At 38.1% G+C, this 16,941-nt stretch overlaps 1 protein-coding gene across 1 annotated transcript; it reads right to left on the bottom strand.

Moving 5' to 3' along the window:
- Positions 1 to 197: 197 nt before the first annotated feature.
- On the bottom strand, positions 198 to 12,438 carry LOC130917396 (stromelysin-1-like). Its single transcript, XM_057838747.1, has 11 exons — positions 12,263 to 12,438; positions 10,877 to 11,115; positions 10,050 to 10,198; positions 4,543 to 4,671; positions 4,290 to 4,451; positions 4,082 to 4,211; positions 3,882 to 4,015; positions 3,635 to 3,791; positions 1,251 to 1,354; positions 556 to 903; positions 198 to 214 (listed from the first exon to the last, which is right to left on the bottom strand). Exons 1-10 carry the CDS (start codon positions 12,395 to 12,397, stop codon positions 803 to 805), a joined length of 1,440 nt encoding a protein of 479 aa, XP_057694730.1. The 5' UTR covers positions 12,398 to 12,438; the 3' UTR covers positions 198 to 214; positions 556 to 802.
- Between the last annotated feature and the right edge of the window lie 4,503 nt (positions 12,439 to 16,941).

Here is a 16,941-nt window from a genome sequence, read left to right as displayed (position 1 = left end):
AACTGGCTAGTTCCTATATTTGTCACAAAGACCTCTGCCATATTTTTGCTGTTTACAGCGTGCACATTACCTTTACGATAACCTTTGATAAAGAAGAAACACAGTCTAGCTGCTTAAGTAAACAAGACTGGAGTCCAGCAATACATTGCCCTAATTGAAAAGGTCAAATAATGAGGTTTGATATTGAAGATATTTACCCTGTATTTATTTGATGCTTTTTTCAGATGATGAGAATAAACATAAAATAAAATTACATCACTGAAAGGGTCTGATGAAGAAGGCATTGTGTTCCCATTGTCACATATGAGCAGCCATTTTCTTCGCTGGAGTCAGTATGACTTTATGCCAAAGCTCTGTCAGTGATCTGGAAAAGCTCCACCATATTACAGCAAAGAACCGCAACGTGTCCAAGACATGCCAACAAAATAACCCTGAATTTCAACACTGCCTGCTTTGGGTTGTAATTAAGACCCAACTACATGGCTTTGCTTCTGAACATTCTGCCATGTCATGTTGGTAGAAAAAAAAAGTATTGCACAGTGCTCATTACCATACCAGCTAAATCCGTTCAGCCATTCTCCTCTGTCTTTCACGACATTGATGTAGGAGAACTATCTAAGTAAGACTTTTTTAAGTAAAGATTTTATTTATCTTTTAGATTTGATCCAACCATACACATTCTCAGGTTTACTATAAATAGTAACCCTTGAGTTCTATTAACTACAAAACACAGGTAAAGAAGCACAGAGTGTTTGTCATGTGATCCCTGGTCGGGTGAAGAATCCAAAGTCATTGCTGACCGTCAACACCCAAGCCAGGAATTTGCTTTCTCAACTCCAGCAATTAGTTTGTGGGTGTAGTCATACTTGTAGACTTGAAGTCCAACAAAGAAGTAGATGAAACCTGAGGGGAAAAAAAAAATTAAAACAACCCCAACTTATAATACTGTAGCTTTTGGCATGATGTGCATGGCTTCTAAAGCCAACAGAATGCATAATTGTCTTTATTATATAAATTTAATATCTACAAAAGGGGAGTAAGTCATTTTAACCTCAGTGCTTTTTATTTTATTATTTTTATTTTTTTCAATTGTGCGAAGGACCACAAAGTCATCCACCACAATTAACAGCAAATGTGTCATCTGAACTGCACTGCTTTCAGCGTTGAGACCATTGACATGGAACCTCCAAAATTAGATCATCAGAGTTAATGCTACGTTACTGTAGGTTATGATCAGTAAGCTGGCTTACCTTCTTTGTAAACAGCAGCATTTATTGTTGAGTTAATTCCAGGAAAGTCCTCGCTGATGTATTTTGGATAACCGAAATCCATTACTCTTCTATTTTCATTGTAGCTGGAAATATGATCGAGACAACAACATTATGACTCTTGGTTTTGTCTGCTTTATGTCATACAATGCATGAGGAAAATATTAATCAGATTTCATTTCGACTGTATATCAGCACTATGAGAAAGGCTGTTTTTCTTATTTTTTTTCTTTCTTTTTTAAAAGTTATTTCTAAATAATTGGGGGGGAAAATCCATATTTTGTCAACAAGATATGGAAAGAGTGAAGTGCTGTGAATGTCTATGAAATTTAGCCCTATTCTTTGTTTAAGTAAGGACCTGTATAATATTTGCAATATTTCTGATGTAACTGAAGTCAGTATCACAGTTAATCTTTAACATGTTCCTGAGTCACAGTAAACACATGCAAACTATTGTGCAATGACACCCACTACAGCACTGACCACAATTGAACTGTTAACAAAATTTGTATAACTCCATGTTTATTTTCTGTGGAAGTATGAGGCTGATTGGTTTAACAGAAGCTGACTTCTTGCCTTTTCAAATAAGTTAATTTTATTGTAATTTCACTGGACATACACTGCTGGCCAAAAGTATTGGCACTCCTGCGATTTTGTCAGATAATGCTCAGTTTCTCCCAGAAAATGGTAGTAGTATCTTTATTTTGCTTGCAATGAAAATCACAAAAGAGAATGGAATTTTTTTATAATCATTTTACACAAAACTCCAAAAAGGGTCAGACAATAGTATTGACACCCTTTGAAAAATCATGTGATGCTTCTCTAATTTGTGTAATTTACAGCACCTGCTAGTTACCTGTGGCACATAACAGGTGGTGGCAATAACTAAATCACACTTGCATCCAGTTAAAATGGATTAAAATTGACTCAACCTCTGTCCTGTGTCCTTGTGTTTACCACACGGAGCATGGAGAAAAGAAAGAACACCAAAGAAACTTCTGAGGATTTGAGAAGCAAAATTGTGAGGAAGCATGGGCAATCTCACGGCTACAAGTACATCTCCAAATACCTGAATGTTCTTGTGTCTACCGTGCACAGTGTCATCAATATGTGTAAAGCCTATGGCACTGTGGCTGACTTCCCTAGATGTGGACGGAAAAGAAAAATTGAGATCTATTTGAGAGATTTCAACGAAAGATTGTGCAGATGGTGGATAAAGAACCTCGACTAACATCCAAACAAGCTCAAGCTGTCCTGAAGTCCTAGGGTACAACAGTGTCAACCCGTACTATCAGTCGGCGTTTGAATGAAAAGGGACTCTGTGGTAGGATGCCCAGGATGACCCTACTTCTGACCCAGAGACATAAAAAAGCCAGCCTGGAGTTTGCCAAAACTTACCTGAGAAAGCCAAAAACATTATTGAAGAATGTTCTCTGGTCAGATGAGACAAAAGTAGAGCTTTTTGGGAAAAGGCATCAACATAGAGTTTACAGGGGGAAAAAATTAGGCCTTCAAAGAAAAGAACACGGTTCCCACAGTCAAACATGGCGGAGGTTCCCTGATGTTTTGGGGTTGCTTTGCTGCCTCTGGCACTGGACTGTTTCACCGTGTGCATGGCATTATGAACTCTGAAGACTACCAACAAATTTTGCAGCATAATGCAGGGCCCAGTGTGAGAAAGCTGGGTCTCCCTCGGAGGTCATGGGTCTTGCAGCAGGTCAATGACCCAAAACACACTTCAAAAGCACTAGAAAATGGTTTGAGAGAAAGCACTGGAGACTTCTAAAGTGGCCAGAAATGAGTCCAGACCTGAATCCCATAGAAGCCCTGTGGAGAGATGTGAAAATGGCAGTTTCGAGCTGGCACCCTTCAAATCTCAAGACCTAGAGCAGTTGGCCAAACAAGAATGGCCTAAAATTCCAGCAGAGCATTGTAAGAAACTCATTGATGGATACCAGAAGCGGTTGTTTCAGTTATTTTGTCTAAAGGTTGTGCTACCAAGTATTAGTCTGAGGGTGCTAATACTTTTGTCCGGCCCATTTTTGGAGTTTTGTGTAAAATTCTCTTATGTGTTTTTTCAATGCAAGCAAAATAAATGAAGATGTTATAACCAAAGCATTTGTAATTGCAATCATTTTCTGGGAGAAACTGACCATTATCTGACAGAATTGCAGGGGTGTCAATATTTTTGGCCAGCAGTGTACTATAGTATAAGTAAAACTCTTTACCTTCATGCCAAGGAGACACCAGCAATTTTTTTTTTTTTTTGTATAATAGAAACCCTGATTAATTTTTTCTATTCACAGCACACACATTAAAAAGGCATAGAACATCCAAAAATGTACAACATAAGCAGTACATTTTACCTCCAATAAATATCATGCATAAAGAAGAGGGTGCGTCCTGTTTTAACAATGTGTACAGCGGCGTCAACATCTTGCACCCAGGCTGGGAAGCCAAAATGGCACAGAGCTCTGGGCTTTCCCTTCACTACGGAGCCTTTCACCGTCCAGAACATTGATTCTGTCACCACATATGGGGAAAAAATTATATAAAATGCGCAAGGGATTTACATTGAAAACATTTCACTAAAGCATAATGAAAAGTAGTCACCATGAATGAGGTAAGCAGTAGACCTGCGTGGTACCCAGAAGGCAGCATCAATGCTGGTTTCTATCTTGGGCATGAAGTTGGTAGTCGGACCTTCTTTGATGTCATACGCCTCATTGTGTTTAATCCAAAGATATCTGAATGGGAACAACATGTTCAATGTCGGGCTAGCTCTAAAAAGTGACCACAAATCAACTATGCACCTGTCTTTGAAAAAAATTGTGGCATCCCCAAGTGTGGAGACTGCATCGAAGGTCACATCAGGAGCGCATCTGTTTCGTATGCGTCGAGGGTACGTTCTTGAAAAGTATACTGGGCGGTCTTGGGGTGGGCCTAAAATACACGTGAGTGCATGTTTGGTAACTAGGATTAAGGGTTAGAAATTCATGTAAATGTAACAGATGTGTTTACGGTAAAGTGCATTTATATTGGTGATGTCTTCTTGGGAAAGGAGGTCAGCCCCTAATGGATAGGCTTTGTAGTTGGGGTGCATGATTGATGTGGGGTTCCTTGAATGCTTCAGACCCAACATGTGGCCAAATTCATGTGCAGCCACAACTATGAGATTAAAACCTGCGCAGAGAAGAAAAAAATGAAACAGATAAGATCGTTGTCCTAATATAAAAACAGCCTTTGCCTTTGCTATTAAATAAGAAGAACCAACCAGATGTTCCTCTTGTTGTCCAGTGTTCATCATCGTCAAAGTGCATTTCTCCTGCGACACCCTGTCCTGGAGCAAAAGCATGAGCCAACGAGCCACTGGGTCCATCAAATGCAAACGAATCACCATGTTCTTCATTATGTAACCCAGAAAAAAAATATAAACAATATTAGTTATTGCTTAGTAGAGTGCAGACCTCCACCAAGATAAAAGGACAGTATGTGAGAATATTTCCAGGACTAGTGACATGAATGATATATTTCAAATCCAAATTGCAAATTGCAGCCTTCTTTGTTCGCATTGTTGTTGTTGTTGTTGCGCTTATCAAGAGCATAGGTTTGCATAGGGACAGTAGGGACATAACACTAGCAACTTTTCAGGATGCTCAAATTGTCCCCACCAACTTTTAAGCAACCTTATATGCATTATATAATGAATTCGTGTTTTATAGGTAATTTAGATTGTCTTCCCATATGTCGTAAGGATAGGACTGACCCTACCATTATTCAGTTAATTATTTTCATAATATTCAGACTTACATTTAACCCTTTTCACTTGCTGAATGTGCTGGTCCATTTTTTCCCCTCAAACGCATGTTTGATTGGCTGATGACTGGCATTTATTTAAAATGTAGGTATTTATTTTATACGTTACTCATTTAAAACTATCTTTATTTGCAGCCTCTGCAGACATTTTTTTTCAGATAATCATACATTAATCATAATCAAGGTAAAAAAAAAAAATCATATTTTGTAGAGATGTCCCGATCGATTGGCATCCGTCCGATCACGTCATTTTCAAAGTATCGGAATCAGCAAAAAAATATCGGCCATGCCTTTTTTTTAATATACATTAGGGGTGTCAAACGATTAAAATTTTTAATCGAGTTAATTACAGCAAAAAAATTAATTAATCGTAATTAATCGCAATTCAAACCATCTATAAAATATGCCATATTTTTTCTGTAAATTATTGTTGGAATGGAAAGATAAGACTGAGATGGATATATACAGTCAACATACGGTACATAAGTACTGTATTTCTTTATTATAACAATAAATCAACAAGATGGCATTACCATTATTAACATTCTGTTAAAGCGATCCATGGATAGAAAGACTTGTAGTTCTCAAAAGATAGATAAAAATAATAAATACAATATATAAATATATAAATAAATAAAATATATAAATATTTATAAAAATTTATAGAAAATAAATAAAAGATAGTAACTAGTACAAGTTATAGAAATTTTATATGAAAACCCCTCTTCATGTTTTCGTTTTAATAAAATTTGTAAAATTTTCAATCAAAAAATAAACTAGTAGCTCGCCATTGTTGATGTCAATAATTACACAATGCTCATGTGCTTAAACCGATAAAAGCAGTCGCACCAAAGCGCCAGCAGAGGGCGGAAAATCTCCGAAAAAAACAACAAGTACACCTTTCACTTTGCTGTCCTTTTTAATATGTTTGAGCGGGGCATTTGTGCGTTAATTGGGTCAAATATTTTAACGGGATTAATTTCAAAAATTAATTACCGCTCGTTAACGCGTTTATTTTGACAGCCCTAATATATATATATATATATATATATATATATATATATATATATATATATATATATATATATATATATATATATATATATATAATATATATATATACTGGACTGTCTCAGGAAATTAGAATACACAATATTCTAATTTTTTTAGACAGTCCTGTGTATATATACAGGACTGTCTCAGGAAATTAGAATACACAATATTCTAATTTCCTGACTGTCTCAGGAAATCCTGAGACAGTCAGGAAATCCTGAGACAGTCAGGAAATTAGAATATTGTGTATTCTAATTTCCTGAGACAGTCCTGTATATATACACAGGACTGTCTCAAAAAATTAGAATATTGTGTATTCTAATTTCCTGAGACAGTCCAGTATATATATATATATATTTTTTTTTTTTTTTAAATTAAATCGTTTTCTAATTGTAACTAACGTTACAGACATAATATGTTACGCTCACCCAGTCTTTAGTTTAGGCTTAAGGTAGGTTTATCAAATTTATCCCAATAACGGCAATAATTAATTTTTTAAAAAATGTATCACGTTAAAATACTTAACGCAATTAATGCATGCGCTGCACCACCCACTCACGCATTGTCGCGCTCAATCTGTAGTGGCACCGTTTTACCTATATCGAGGGATAAAAGGCAGCGTAAAATGAGTAGAGTGAAATTTGGCAGCCTTTGGAGCCTTTTGTTAATTGGCTAAAGCCTTACAATCCCTCTCCCTACGATTAGAAATATCATGGGAAGCAATGTGGGGAAGCAAGGTAGCACTTGATCTTTTCCTTAACATCTTATGTTATTTGCCAACGCAGAGAAGATATATGAATTGGTAGCACTACGCACAGTCATGGTTCCACTTCCCATCATGCATTTGGCCATGGCTACAGTATCATTTACTGAAAGCTCAACAAATACACTAGATGGCAATATTTAGTCACAATATACAAAGTCACAAGTCTTTCTATCCGTGGATCCCTCTCACAGAAAGAATGTTAATAATGTAAATGCCATCTTGAGGATTTATTGTCATGATAAACAAATACAGTACTTATGTACTGTATGTTGAATGTACAGTATATATTCGTCTGAGTTTTATTCATTATTTTCTTAATGCATTGCCAAAATGTATATGATCGGGAAAAATTATCGGGAATGATTGGAATTGAATCGGGAGCAAAAAAAGCAATCGGATCGGGAAATATCGGGATCGGCAGATACTCAAACTAAAACGATCGGGATCGGATCGGGAGCAAAAAAACATGATCGGAACAACCCTAATATTTTGTTGAGTTTGGCTGTTTATGTGGACAATAGCAGTAATGTTTTACCTGAGGGAAGGCTCCATTTTTATTTATTTTTGTTATACCTGACTCAGAAGTTTTTTCAGTCATATTTACTTTATTTATTTAGGCGGACAATGTTGTGTGGTCATAAGACAAATGTTTATTTTTTGCATTCCAGGGTAGTCAAGATTATTAACAAGTTTGTATTTATCGTGTACGTTAATATAATTTATGTTCAAATATTGCAATTGCAATTTTCTAATAAAATCCAGACATTTATTCTGGAAGTTTTTAAAAGGTTTCTTTAGTAGTTTTTAAACCAAAGTCTTAAACTGAACGGTGTATCACCTGAACCGATACGCGTAAAAGTTAATATAAATCAATACAGATGTTTCTTGCATTGATCATTTAGCCTATCAATTAATTAGGTTCATATTTGTGAGAAATGTAGCCCTGACCATCGTTCACATAATCTGTTTGGTGTTATTAATGTCCCGTCCCCAGCAAAAAGTGTACACGCAGGTTATGCTGTTATATCGCCTTTACCAATATTGAGACCAAACCTACGCCCTTGGCGCTTATGAACTCCCAGAAGGTGATACTGTTGGATGCTCAAGGCAAAGTCCAGCCACAACTCGCACCTAATCTTATGTACTAAACAAAGCAAACGCCGCAGGACATCTTTGAAGAAGTTTTGGTTGAAAGTCTGAACCACATTTAATAGAGAAACTCTTAGTTTGGGCTTAAAATATACCTTTCATGACATGTGTCCTGGAACTTGGCAAAATTGAGTGTTGTGTCTGTTTGTCCAGCTGCATTGTGGCAGTTTATGTAAACACCAGAGCATGTGTATTGACACGAAGGAGGCAGCGGATCACAATGTAAAACCCAACATACAATCACAAAATATAGGAATCAGTACGTTGTTTAAAAAACAAAACCTCATACAATGCTGGGTCCATATTATTTTTGATGCTGAAGCATAGAAAACTATAACTGAAAACTAGGAAACAAAATGCACTGAGAGCCTACATCCTGGTTGTTAAATTATAACAATACAATTTGATTACCAGGACTCTAACATTCATATTCTGGGGCATGAAGAGCAATCAGCAGAAATTTAAATGCCTCAAAAGTGACCGACAGCATCCAATTCTAAAAGGAGGGAAGAATCATTTTAATTTGTACACAAACAATTAAATGTCTTTTTGCCTGGTATCTGTTACATCTAATTTTGGCTTCATACCAAACAATCAAACAATACTAATCATGTCACTTATTCACAATTGGTATAGGTAATAATACTCTTTTACTTCAAGGGCCAATCACTGCCTTTACTTTCTCTCATCTGAAGTGAACAGAACAATGAAAGTGCTATTTGTGTATTATGCGTATTTGAATGCTATTACAACTCAAATGTTAAATACAGTGTACAGAACTTTTCCAACATCCAAAATGCAACTACCGTAATTTCCGGACTAAAAGCCGCTGCTGTTTTTTGTTCATTTTGAATCCTGCGGCTTATAGTCCAGTGCGGTTTATTTGTTGATTTATTTGTGTTGATAGGCAACACATGCCTCCTAGCATGCATTGCAGCACTACAGATGTAAGTAACAATCAATATTCAGCATGCATTGCAGCACTACAGATGTAAGTAACAATCAAAACTCATGTTCTTTGCTAATTATTTATTCATTTACTGTTCCAGTTGTTTCATTAATTGCTTGGTATGGTATTTGCATACACTTTATTTGACAGCGGCGTCAAAAGACTGTCATAAGACCATCATAATTATGACACTATCTTGGGCATTACTGAATGCTTATGACAGATGTCATTAAGTGTCATCCAGCAAATTATGTTACCAACTCCATTTACGTCCAGCTCAGATCTTTTACATCCATTCAAAAGTGAGATCATTTGCTGAATAAAACTGAATGATAACTGTTATAAGCATTCGTTAATGCTCATGACAGTGTCATGTCATAATTATGTCTAATTGTCCAATGACAGTCTTATGGCGCCACTGTCAAATAAAGTGTTACCAAATACCGCAATTAGAAATTATTTAAACGAACAGGAACAGTAACTGAATAAATAATTAGCAAAGAACATGAATTTTGATTGTTATCTACATCTGTTGCACTGCAATGCATGCTAGGAGGCATGATGGACAACAACAGTGTTGACAGCATGTGGCATTAAAGGTTGACTGTCTCCCCCAAGGAAGCAGTGATGGCCAAATGAACCTTCTTGAAGCAATGAAGCTTTGCAGCCAATTAGTTATAAGCTTCATGGTGGTTCATTTGGTCTTCTGACCATCATATGATGCCACTGTCTAATGAAGTGTTGCCGGCTAATATCTTTTGGTGTAAATATCCCATAATACAGTGAGGACAGCTGCGGCTTATAGTCTAGTGTGGCTTATCTATGAACAAATGCCATTTTCGTGTCACATTTGGTGGGTGGCGGCTTATAGTCAGGTGCGCCTTATAGTGCGAAAATTACGGTATTAATGCAAGTATTTTGAAACAGTGAAAACAAGAAATAGAAGAAAAAAAACAACTGTATACACGCGCATCTGAACACACACCCTTACTCACATGTAGCATGAATGAAGAGACAGTATGATTTTGAGACATGGCAAAAACCTTACCTTTTGTGACAAACTCCACTTTGATGTCAGCATTCTGGGTCTGCGAGCGGACAAATGTCAGACCACTGGCTCTGGCCCAAACGCGGAAAGCGGACCCGAGCAGTGAGTCAATTGTGCTGCGAGGCATGTCTTTGGTGTACCTGCCAATGCTGAAACATGCGAAATTATTTATTTTATCACGTTCTTAACAAATTGTAATTCTTTTACAAATTAGTCAATAGTTTTTTTTAATTAACAAAAAAAAAAAAAAATAGTCTTCAATTAATCAAGAAATGTGGGAGGATACCAGGGAACCTCAAAAACCCAATCAACACACCCAGAACATGCAAACCAATAAACCACCTAAGCAGTACATAAATATATTGTTACCATAATTTAACAGAGTTTGTATTTCCCGTTTGAGGCAGCCAATTGTTCTTTGTTGCTTTTTCTGAATTTTTTTGTTGCCACCTGATTAACGGCAGAAGGTACAAATGCATGTATCTTCATATGGATTATAAAGTTCAGTTAATAGTGAACGTGTTTAACATGAATGCCTTTTATTTGAATTAGAAGCTGTCATGGTTGGTTCCATTGAACTGTAAAATGACCCTGCTGATCTTAAAGAATAGCCGACTACAGTATAAAAACAATTGCATTTAGTACCACAGCTTTAAAAGCAACGCTTTTAAAGTAGATCAACACACTACAAACAATATACGGCGTTTTAACAATAAGATGACAATGTATTACTGGAGAGTCATATAATAATGTACTGTTTTATTATGGTATTTACTTATTGAAATTTGAAATTGTCTATTTTCTTAGCAGAAAGAATCACTTCTCACCAGTAAGTGATGACCTTTTTCCTTTGTGCCCCTTGGATGTGACTGCTGTGCTCTTTGAAATCCGGAACTCCACAGCGAGGCCTCCTCATTACCTCTAATGTGCCTCGATCCAGTCTGCCTGTTGCATTGAGCCCGAAGAACATCTGCATGTTTTCCAGTTTGGATGCAAAGGTCAGACATCTTCTCTTCCAGGGAACCAAGGGGTCCTCTTGCAGATTGTAGTAGCTCTTAAGGTATTTCTATAGTATGATTGCATTGAAGCATATTTTCAGCATACATTTTAAGTTGTATACACCAACCAGACATTCCATTTGGTCTACCTGCACAGCTTCATCTCAATCAACACTGTCAGTCAAGTACATTGGTACCTTGAGATAAGGTTAATTCCCTCTGTGAATGCATTCCTAACATGTCTTAAAATTTTGTTCTTGATTAAAATAATCGGAAGTACCTGTGGATTTACTGCCCCTACCGAATAGCCAGAAAACACTCTAAAATGTGTTAAATTAGTTTTGGGGGGGAAATTATTAAAAACATAAAACAAGTTCTAAATAAATTAACTACGACCGCTCTGCTCCCTCTGCTGGCTAACTCTGAACCTACAGGCAACAATAAGGTCGATATAAATTGATGCAATTAATTAACCCTAATACAAAAAAAAAAAAAAAAAAGAAGAATTTGGTAATGAGGATTGATGTGTTTACATCCCTAAAATACACCAACCAAATTTCATCCTGATTCGTCCACAAATAATGGAGGAACATCAATTTTAATTCCGCAGGTAATTAACTCAATTAATGAGACAAAAGAATAAAAAGTCAGGCGCAAGGATGGATGCATATACATCCGTAGAATATGGGATTAGAATTTAGTGTCCTCCCCAAGAAGAACAATAAGAATAAAGTACCGGTAAGTGAGATTTTGAGGCATCCCTCAGGCGATCAACAAACCTAACATGCTGTAATTAAATTTAAAAAAATTAAAAAATTAAGCAGTGTGATGACTAAGTTACTGCAACTCCTGGTGTGTGCAACAAATGAACTATGCAATCCACTCATAACATAAAATTTATTTTGGTTTTCTTAAACATTGTAATCTATCCTTCAAGATATCACAATTAATAGCAATAATTGACCTTCAAGCACACAGAAAGACAGGCAGTCATAAGTTTATACAATATTTTTTACAGCACTGCATCAAAAAAGAAAACAGTTAAAAATGTGCCAAAGTATTGAAAAGAAGAATTACCAAGCACCTTATTTACAAACCTCTCTATATTATCCAAATATTTCACAAAAAAAAACACTGGTGTTGCATTTCTACTAAAGATTCGTTTTCAGGCTAAACCCCATGCAATCATGTCACATGCATCCGTACTCCACTTACTGTGGCTGTTATCATGTCAGCGTGTGCAGTAGGGGAAGGAGAGCCCATTCCCTCCGGCATGGATGTGGGTGCCGTGAGGCCCTGGGCGGCCATGAGTGAGAGTAAGAGCCAGATGGGAAGCACCGTGACATTCATTGGAGCACACAGCGATCCTACTTGTGCTTAATGAGGCTTTTAAACTCTTCTCTGACTCGGCCTGCCTCAGACTTTACTTTCAACAAAGGAGGAGTTGCCAAGGCAAGAGGCCAAGGAAAGGAAAGACACGTTTAAACCATATCGACATCACATCACTTTCTATTATTATACAGCTGTTGCTGCAAAAGACTCAAATTGGTTATGGTTGTCTGACGGACGAAGTCACATCATATGTGTACTTACTCTTTTCTACCCGGACATCCTCCCTGGGCCCCAGAGTGGATCGTCAGCTGGGCGTTGGTGGGGCGACAGGGATTCACACCCTTGGGAGGGGACATTTTACTGCCCTGGGCCCAACAGGCCAAGCGGGTCCTGTGATGTGCCGCGTTGGTTGGGGAGCAGTGGCGGATCCCTTCATCCCTTCCCAAAGGGCCGGTTAATGGGGGCGTCGATGGTCCGGGGGACCTCCGTGGGTCCCGGGGGGATGGTGGTGGCCCCTTTGCCGGAGCTGTGGGAGGAAGTGGGGCCCGCGCTCGCCCCTCGATTGGCTGTGGCAGTGCTAGAGCCCTGGGATGCCCCCCACGCCCCATTTCCACTTCTCTGTAGGACTATAACAGTTCAAGCATGACTAGGTGCAATTAGACATATTCAGGTAGAGAGATTGACGGTGCCAGGATCAGGTAACATAGAATAGGATGTCAACATATCTCCACTTACAGGTGATTTATATCGTACAGGGTTTCCCACCTCACATCGCTGAAATGACACACCCTCCTCTTTCTCCTTGGTTATCAGGCACTGTTGGGGTAATTATCGAGGTTTGATTGATTAAATATTTGCTTGATTGATTGATTGAATATTTGCTTGTGCTCATATATGCCATAAATAATACATATTGCCATATTTTTCTTACTAATATAACCAGTAAATTATTATTGCTTGCTATACCAGGTTGTAGTATAATGCTTAAGTGTTACAAAGAGTAAAAGAGGGTCGGGATGACAACCGCCTTGCTTCATGGCCGCATCATTGCGTAACTAGACCTTCCGAGGCATCTTCAGCACCTGGCGTCTGGACTTTCGTCTAGACCTTCGAGGACAATTTTCCAACCGAGGACATCTTCCATGGCCCAGCGTTACATAACTGAAGTGTCTGGGTCATTTTGACTGTTTACATGATTGTTTTGACTGTTTACATGATTGTTTACATGAGCCCTTGCTTACACAAGTGTATTTACTTAGTTCCACCTACATGCACACACATATCCAATCGAAAACCTCATGGGTGTCTCCAGCTTGCTCTCCCCTCCCTCAGGGCGACATCCAATTTTTAGGACAAACCCCTCAATAAAATACCAAGGAGGAGTTTTTTTCTTTAGATCAATATTGGTGACTGTCCCTAGTCACTTTTTGCTCTCCTTGGCCAAGAAAACTGAGTGTCTTCTCTCCTTATTTCTGGGTAATTTTACAAATGTCTACCTAAGGATCTATTTTTGATATTTTTGAACTTGACAGGCACCCCGCATGGTGTTCAAGGGGAAATACAATTAGGTAATCATAGCACCACTATGTTCATAGATAGCATAGGCTTGTAAAAATGTTTTCTTTTCTTTTTTTTTTCCCTCTTCCGTCTGCTTCCTTCTTTTCTGTCCACCTATAGCCCCTTCCTGTTCGCTGATTTCTCCGAATGAATAAAAGATAATGAACAAGCACAATAGGAGTATGTCGAACTCCCATGTGATACATTAAAACTGTTCAGACGATAAGGACACTCAGGTTCCTATACTCTAAGCAGCTGAAAAGGACAGGTGAACAAAAAAAAAAATGTGATGTGACTTTCAGTATCAAAACATTAACATAAAAGCAAGGAAACGTGAAAAAGAAACTTATATAATGATTATTAAGTTAAATACACTTGATGGAAAAAGTAATCATATATTGGATTTATAAAAAGGTACCAGTGATTTATTTAGTTTTCAGGATAGATTTAAAGACCAAATGTGAAGTAATTTCATAACATGCCAAATAGGGTCACAATTAAAGTAATTAAACATTGTCCAACAAATAAAGCATGAAAAAATAATTTATCTGTTGTATATTTGACAAAATAATCGCGTTTCCGAAGTTCGAGCCTGAAAGGCGACGAACCCGGAAGTGATACGTTACACCGAGAACAGCGATGGCAGCACTCCATACGGCCGCCATACAAAGCCCTTCAAACAATGATTCAAACAGCGATATAAGGCATAGATCGAGCGCAAGGGAGGAGATCCAAGTTTTTGAAGAGTTGGAGGAAGAAGAGGAGGTTGGAATTTTATGTTGGCCCTAACATGTATTAGCCAGACGCTAATCAGGATGCAAACAATGTGCCTAGACTACCTGACATGGAATGGAGACAAGACCCATCGAGATTACAAAATTGGTAAGATATAGGCTGTTATTATTTTCATGATTTGAAGATGCAGACATTTGCACATAATTTTATGTTTTTGTCTATCTGATGACATTGTTTTAAAAAAATAATAATCAGACTTCATGTTCATTTTGGCAGATCCGGCAGCTCTCGTGCATATAAAATAATAATATAAAAACGTTGGGGGAAAGAAGGAGATGAGTCGTTGATGGCTTTCTCCACTTTATTGTGGCAACAATAAGAAAACAAAATAATAGCGGACTGCCGCCACATTCGACCGCAAAGTTTTGTCTCTCGCTCATCTCCCCCTCGCCTCCTACTACTCACAGCTCTCCAGTCCCAGCATCTCTTAAACGGATCGTACATAGTGTCTTGTTATGAGCTTTTTGTTGACAAAGGTATCGAATACACGACGCGCTGACACCTTTGTTTCTTTATTAACACATGGAGCTAACAGTACGAACACAGCTCTCGGCAGGCTGTGCGGAGCGATAGATAGAGCCTGTGCCTCTCTATCACACTCCCGCGTCCCGTGACCAAAACAACAGTAATGTTGGGTGCACTTCAGGGTACCTCGAAAAACATTATATCAGAATATTACACGCAGTTAGGACATTACAGTATAAAAAAAATAATAATATGCATAAATTCATTTACACAACAAATCCCAAGAATTGCATGTAGTTTATGAAAATTAACGTCATATGAAAGATTTGGAGATTTGTTGGTGCACTGAGAAGCTGGACCAACAAATCACACTCCTGACATTTAAAAAAAAAAAAAAAAAACTTGAAATTTGCGGCATCTTGGGAGCAAGCAGCCAGGATCAAACGGTATTTCAACATGCCAAAAAGACTGTTGCATTTACTGTCTTTTTTCAAAAAGAAGGAAGTTCAAAACGAGTCAGAAAAGCACATAGAAAAGAAAGGAAAAAAAGGAAAGTCCCACAGCATGGCAAGTGGGCATTTGCATTTTGTTTTCAGCACCATTTTCTGCATAATGTGATGTCCGTAACTGTGTCCGGGCCCGTGAAGGGGCCATCGGACAGCAGAGTGGTGACGTAGCGGGAAGTGAGGAGAAGAGTGTGGCGTGAGAGCGAAGTTGGCGGTCGCGTGTTGCAGCAGTTCGCTGTTATTTTTGTTATTTGTTATTTAACTGTTGCCACAATAATGGGGGTGGCGTGGCTCAGTGGTGGAGTAGTTGTCCCCCAACCCTGAGGTTGTGGGTTCGATTCTCCACCCTGATGAACTCGCCTAAGTATCCTTGAGCAAGATACTGAACCCCGCATTGCTCCTGGTGCTGTGTCACCAGTAAGTAGATGGCAATGTAGTGTAAAGCGCTTTGAGTACCTTGAGAGGTAGAAAAGCGCTATACAAGTATAACACCATTTACAATAAAGTGAAGGAAGCCATCATTCACTCCTCTCCTTTCTATTTCCCTATTCGGGCTATTACAATATGTTCTGGGACCTGTCCACGTGCCGTCATCCCTGCGCTGTCATATGTACTTTGCGTTCTGGCACCTTATGATTTACAAATTAAGCACTGTTCCGCAACAGTTGGCAGCTCTGCTTTGACAAAGTCACCAGTCATCTATCCAAAAATCACACTTACTTTTTTGCAAATCCTTGATCACCAGCAGACCGGTTGAGGAAGCAGGCATCTTCAAAGTCTCTGTAGCAGAGAACACGACTCAATGATGGCGTGAAATTCATTTGCTTAGAGCGAACAAAAGATGTCCATTTACGCGCCCTCCTATCCTTCAGCCACTCATACAACTTTTCTTTAGATTGAGGACTAAGGTTGTTCCGATCATGTTTTTTTGCTCCCGATCCGATCCCGATCGTTTTAGTTTGAGTATCTGCTGATCCCGATATTTCCCGATCCGATAGCTTTTTTTTGCTCCCGATTCAATTCCAATCATTCCCGATAATTTTTCCCGATCATATACATTTTGGCAATGCATTAAAGAGCATATGACACCAGAAAAAAAGTCTTAAATGGCATTATTATGTGAATTAGAATCATATTTTGAGACGATTCGACTATATACAACAATTTAGCAAAGCGCAGATGACGAGAAATTAGTCTTTTAATCTGCCGGTTAGCCACGCCTACCATTATAGGGCTTTA

The sequence above is a fragment of the Corythoichthys intestinalis genome, chromosome 6 (assembly GCF_030265065.1).
Source record: "Corythoichthys intestinalis isolate RoL2023-P3 chromosome 6, ASM3026506v1, whole genome shotgun sequence".
In the NCBI taxonomy this organism is placed as follows: Eukaryota; Metazoa; Chordata; class Actinopteri; order Syngnathiformes; family Syngnathidae; genus Corythoichthys; species Corythoichthys intestinalis.
The sequence above is the reverse complement of the archived record's forward strand: the minus strand, read 5'-3'. Positions and strand labels throughout refer to the sequence as shown.

Coding starts and splice junctions, on each gene's coding strand:
- LOC130917396 (XM_057838747.1), bottom strand. CDS start 12,397: ATGAATGTCACGGTGCTTCCCATCTGGCTCTTACTCTCACTCATGGCC. Junction 4,016..4,081: donor ACAATTTTTTTCAAAGACAG/GTGCATAGTTGA, acceptor GTTCCCATTCAG/ATATCTTTGGATTAAACACA. Junction 3,792..3,881: donor TACTGCTTACCTCATTCATG/GTGACTACTTTT, acceptor ATGTGGTGACAG/AATCAATGTTCTGGACGGTG.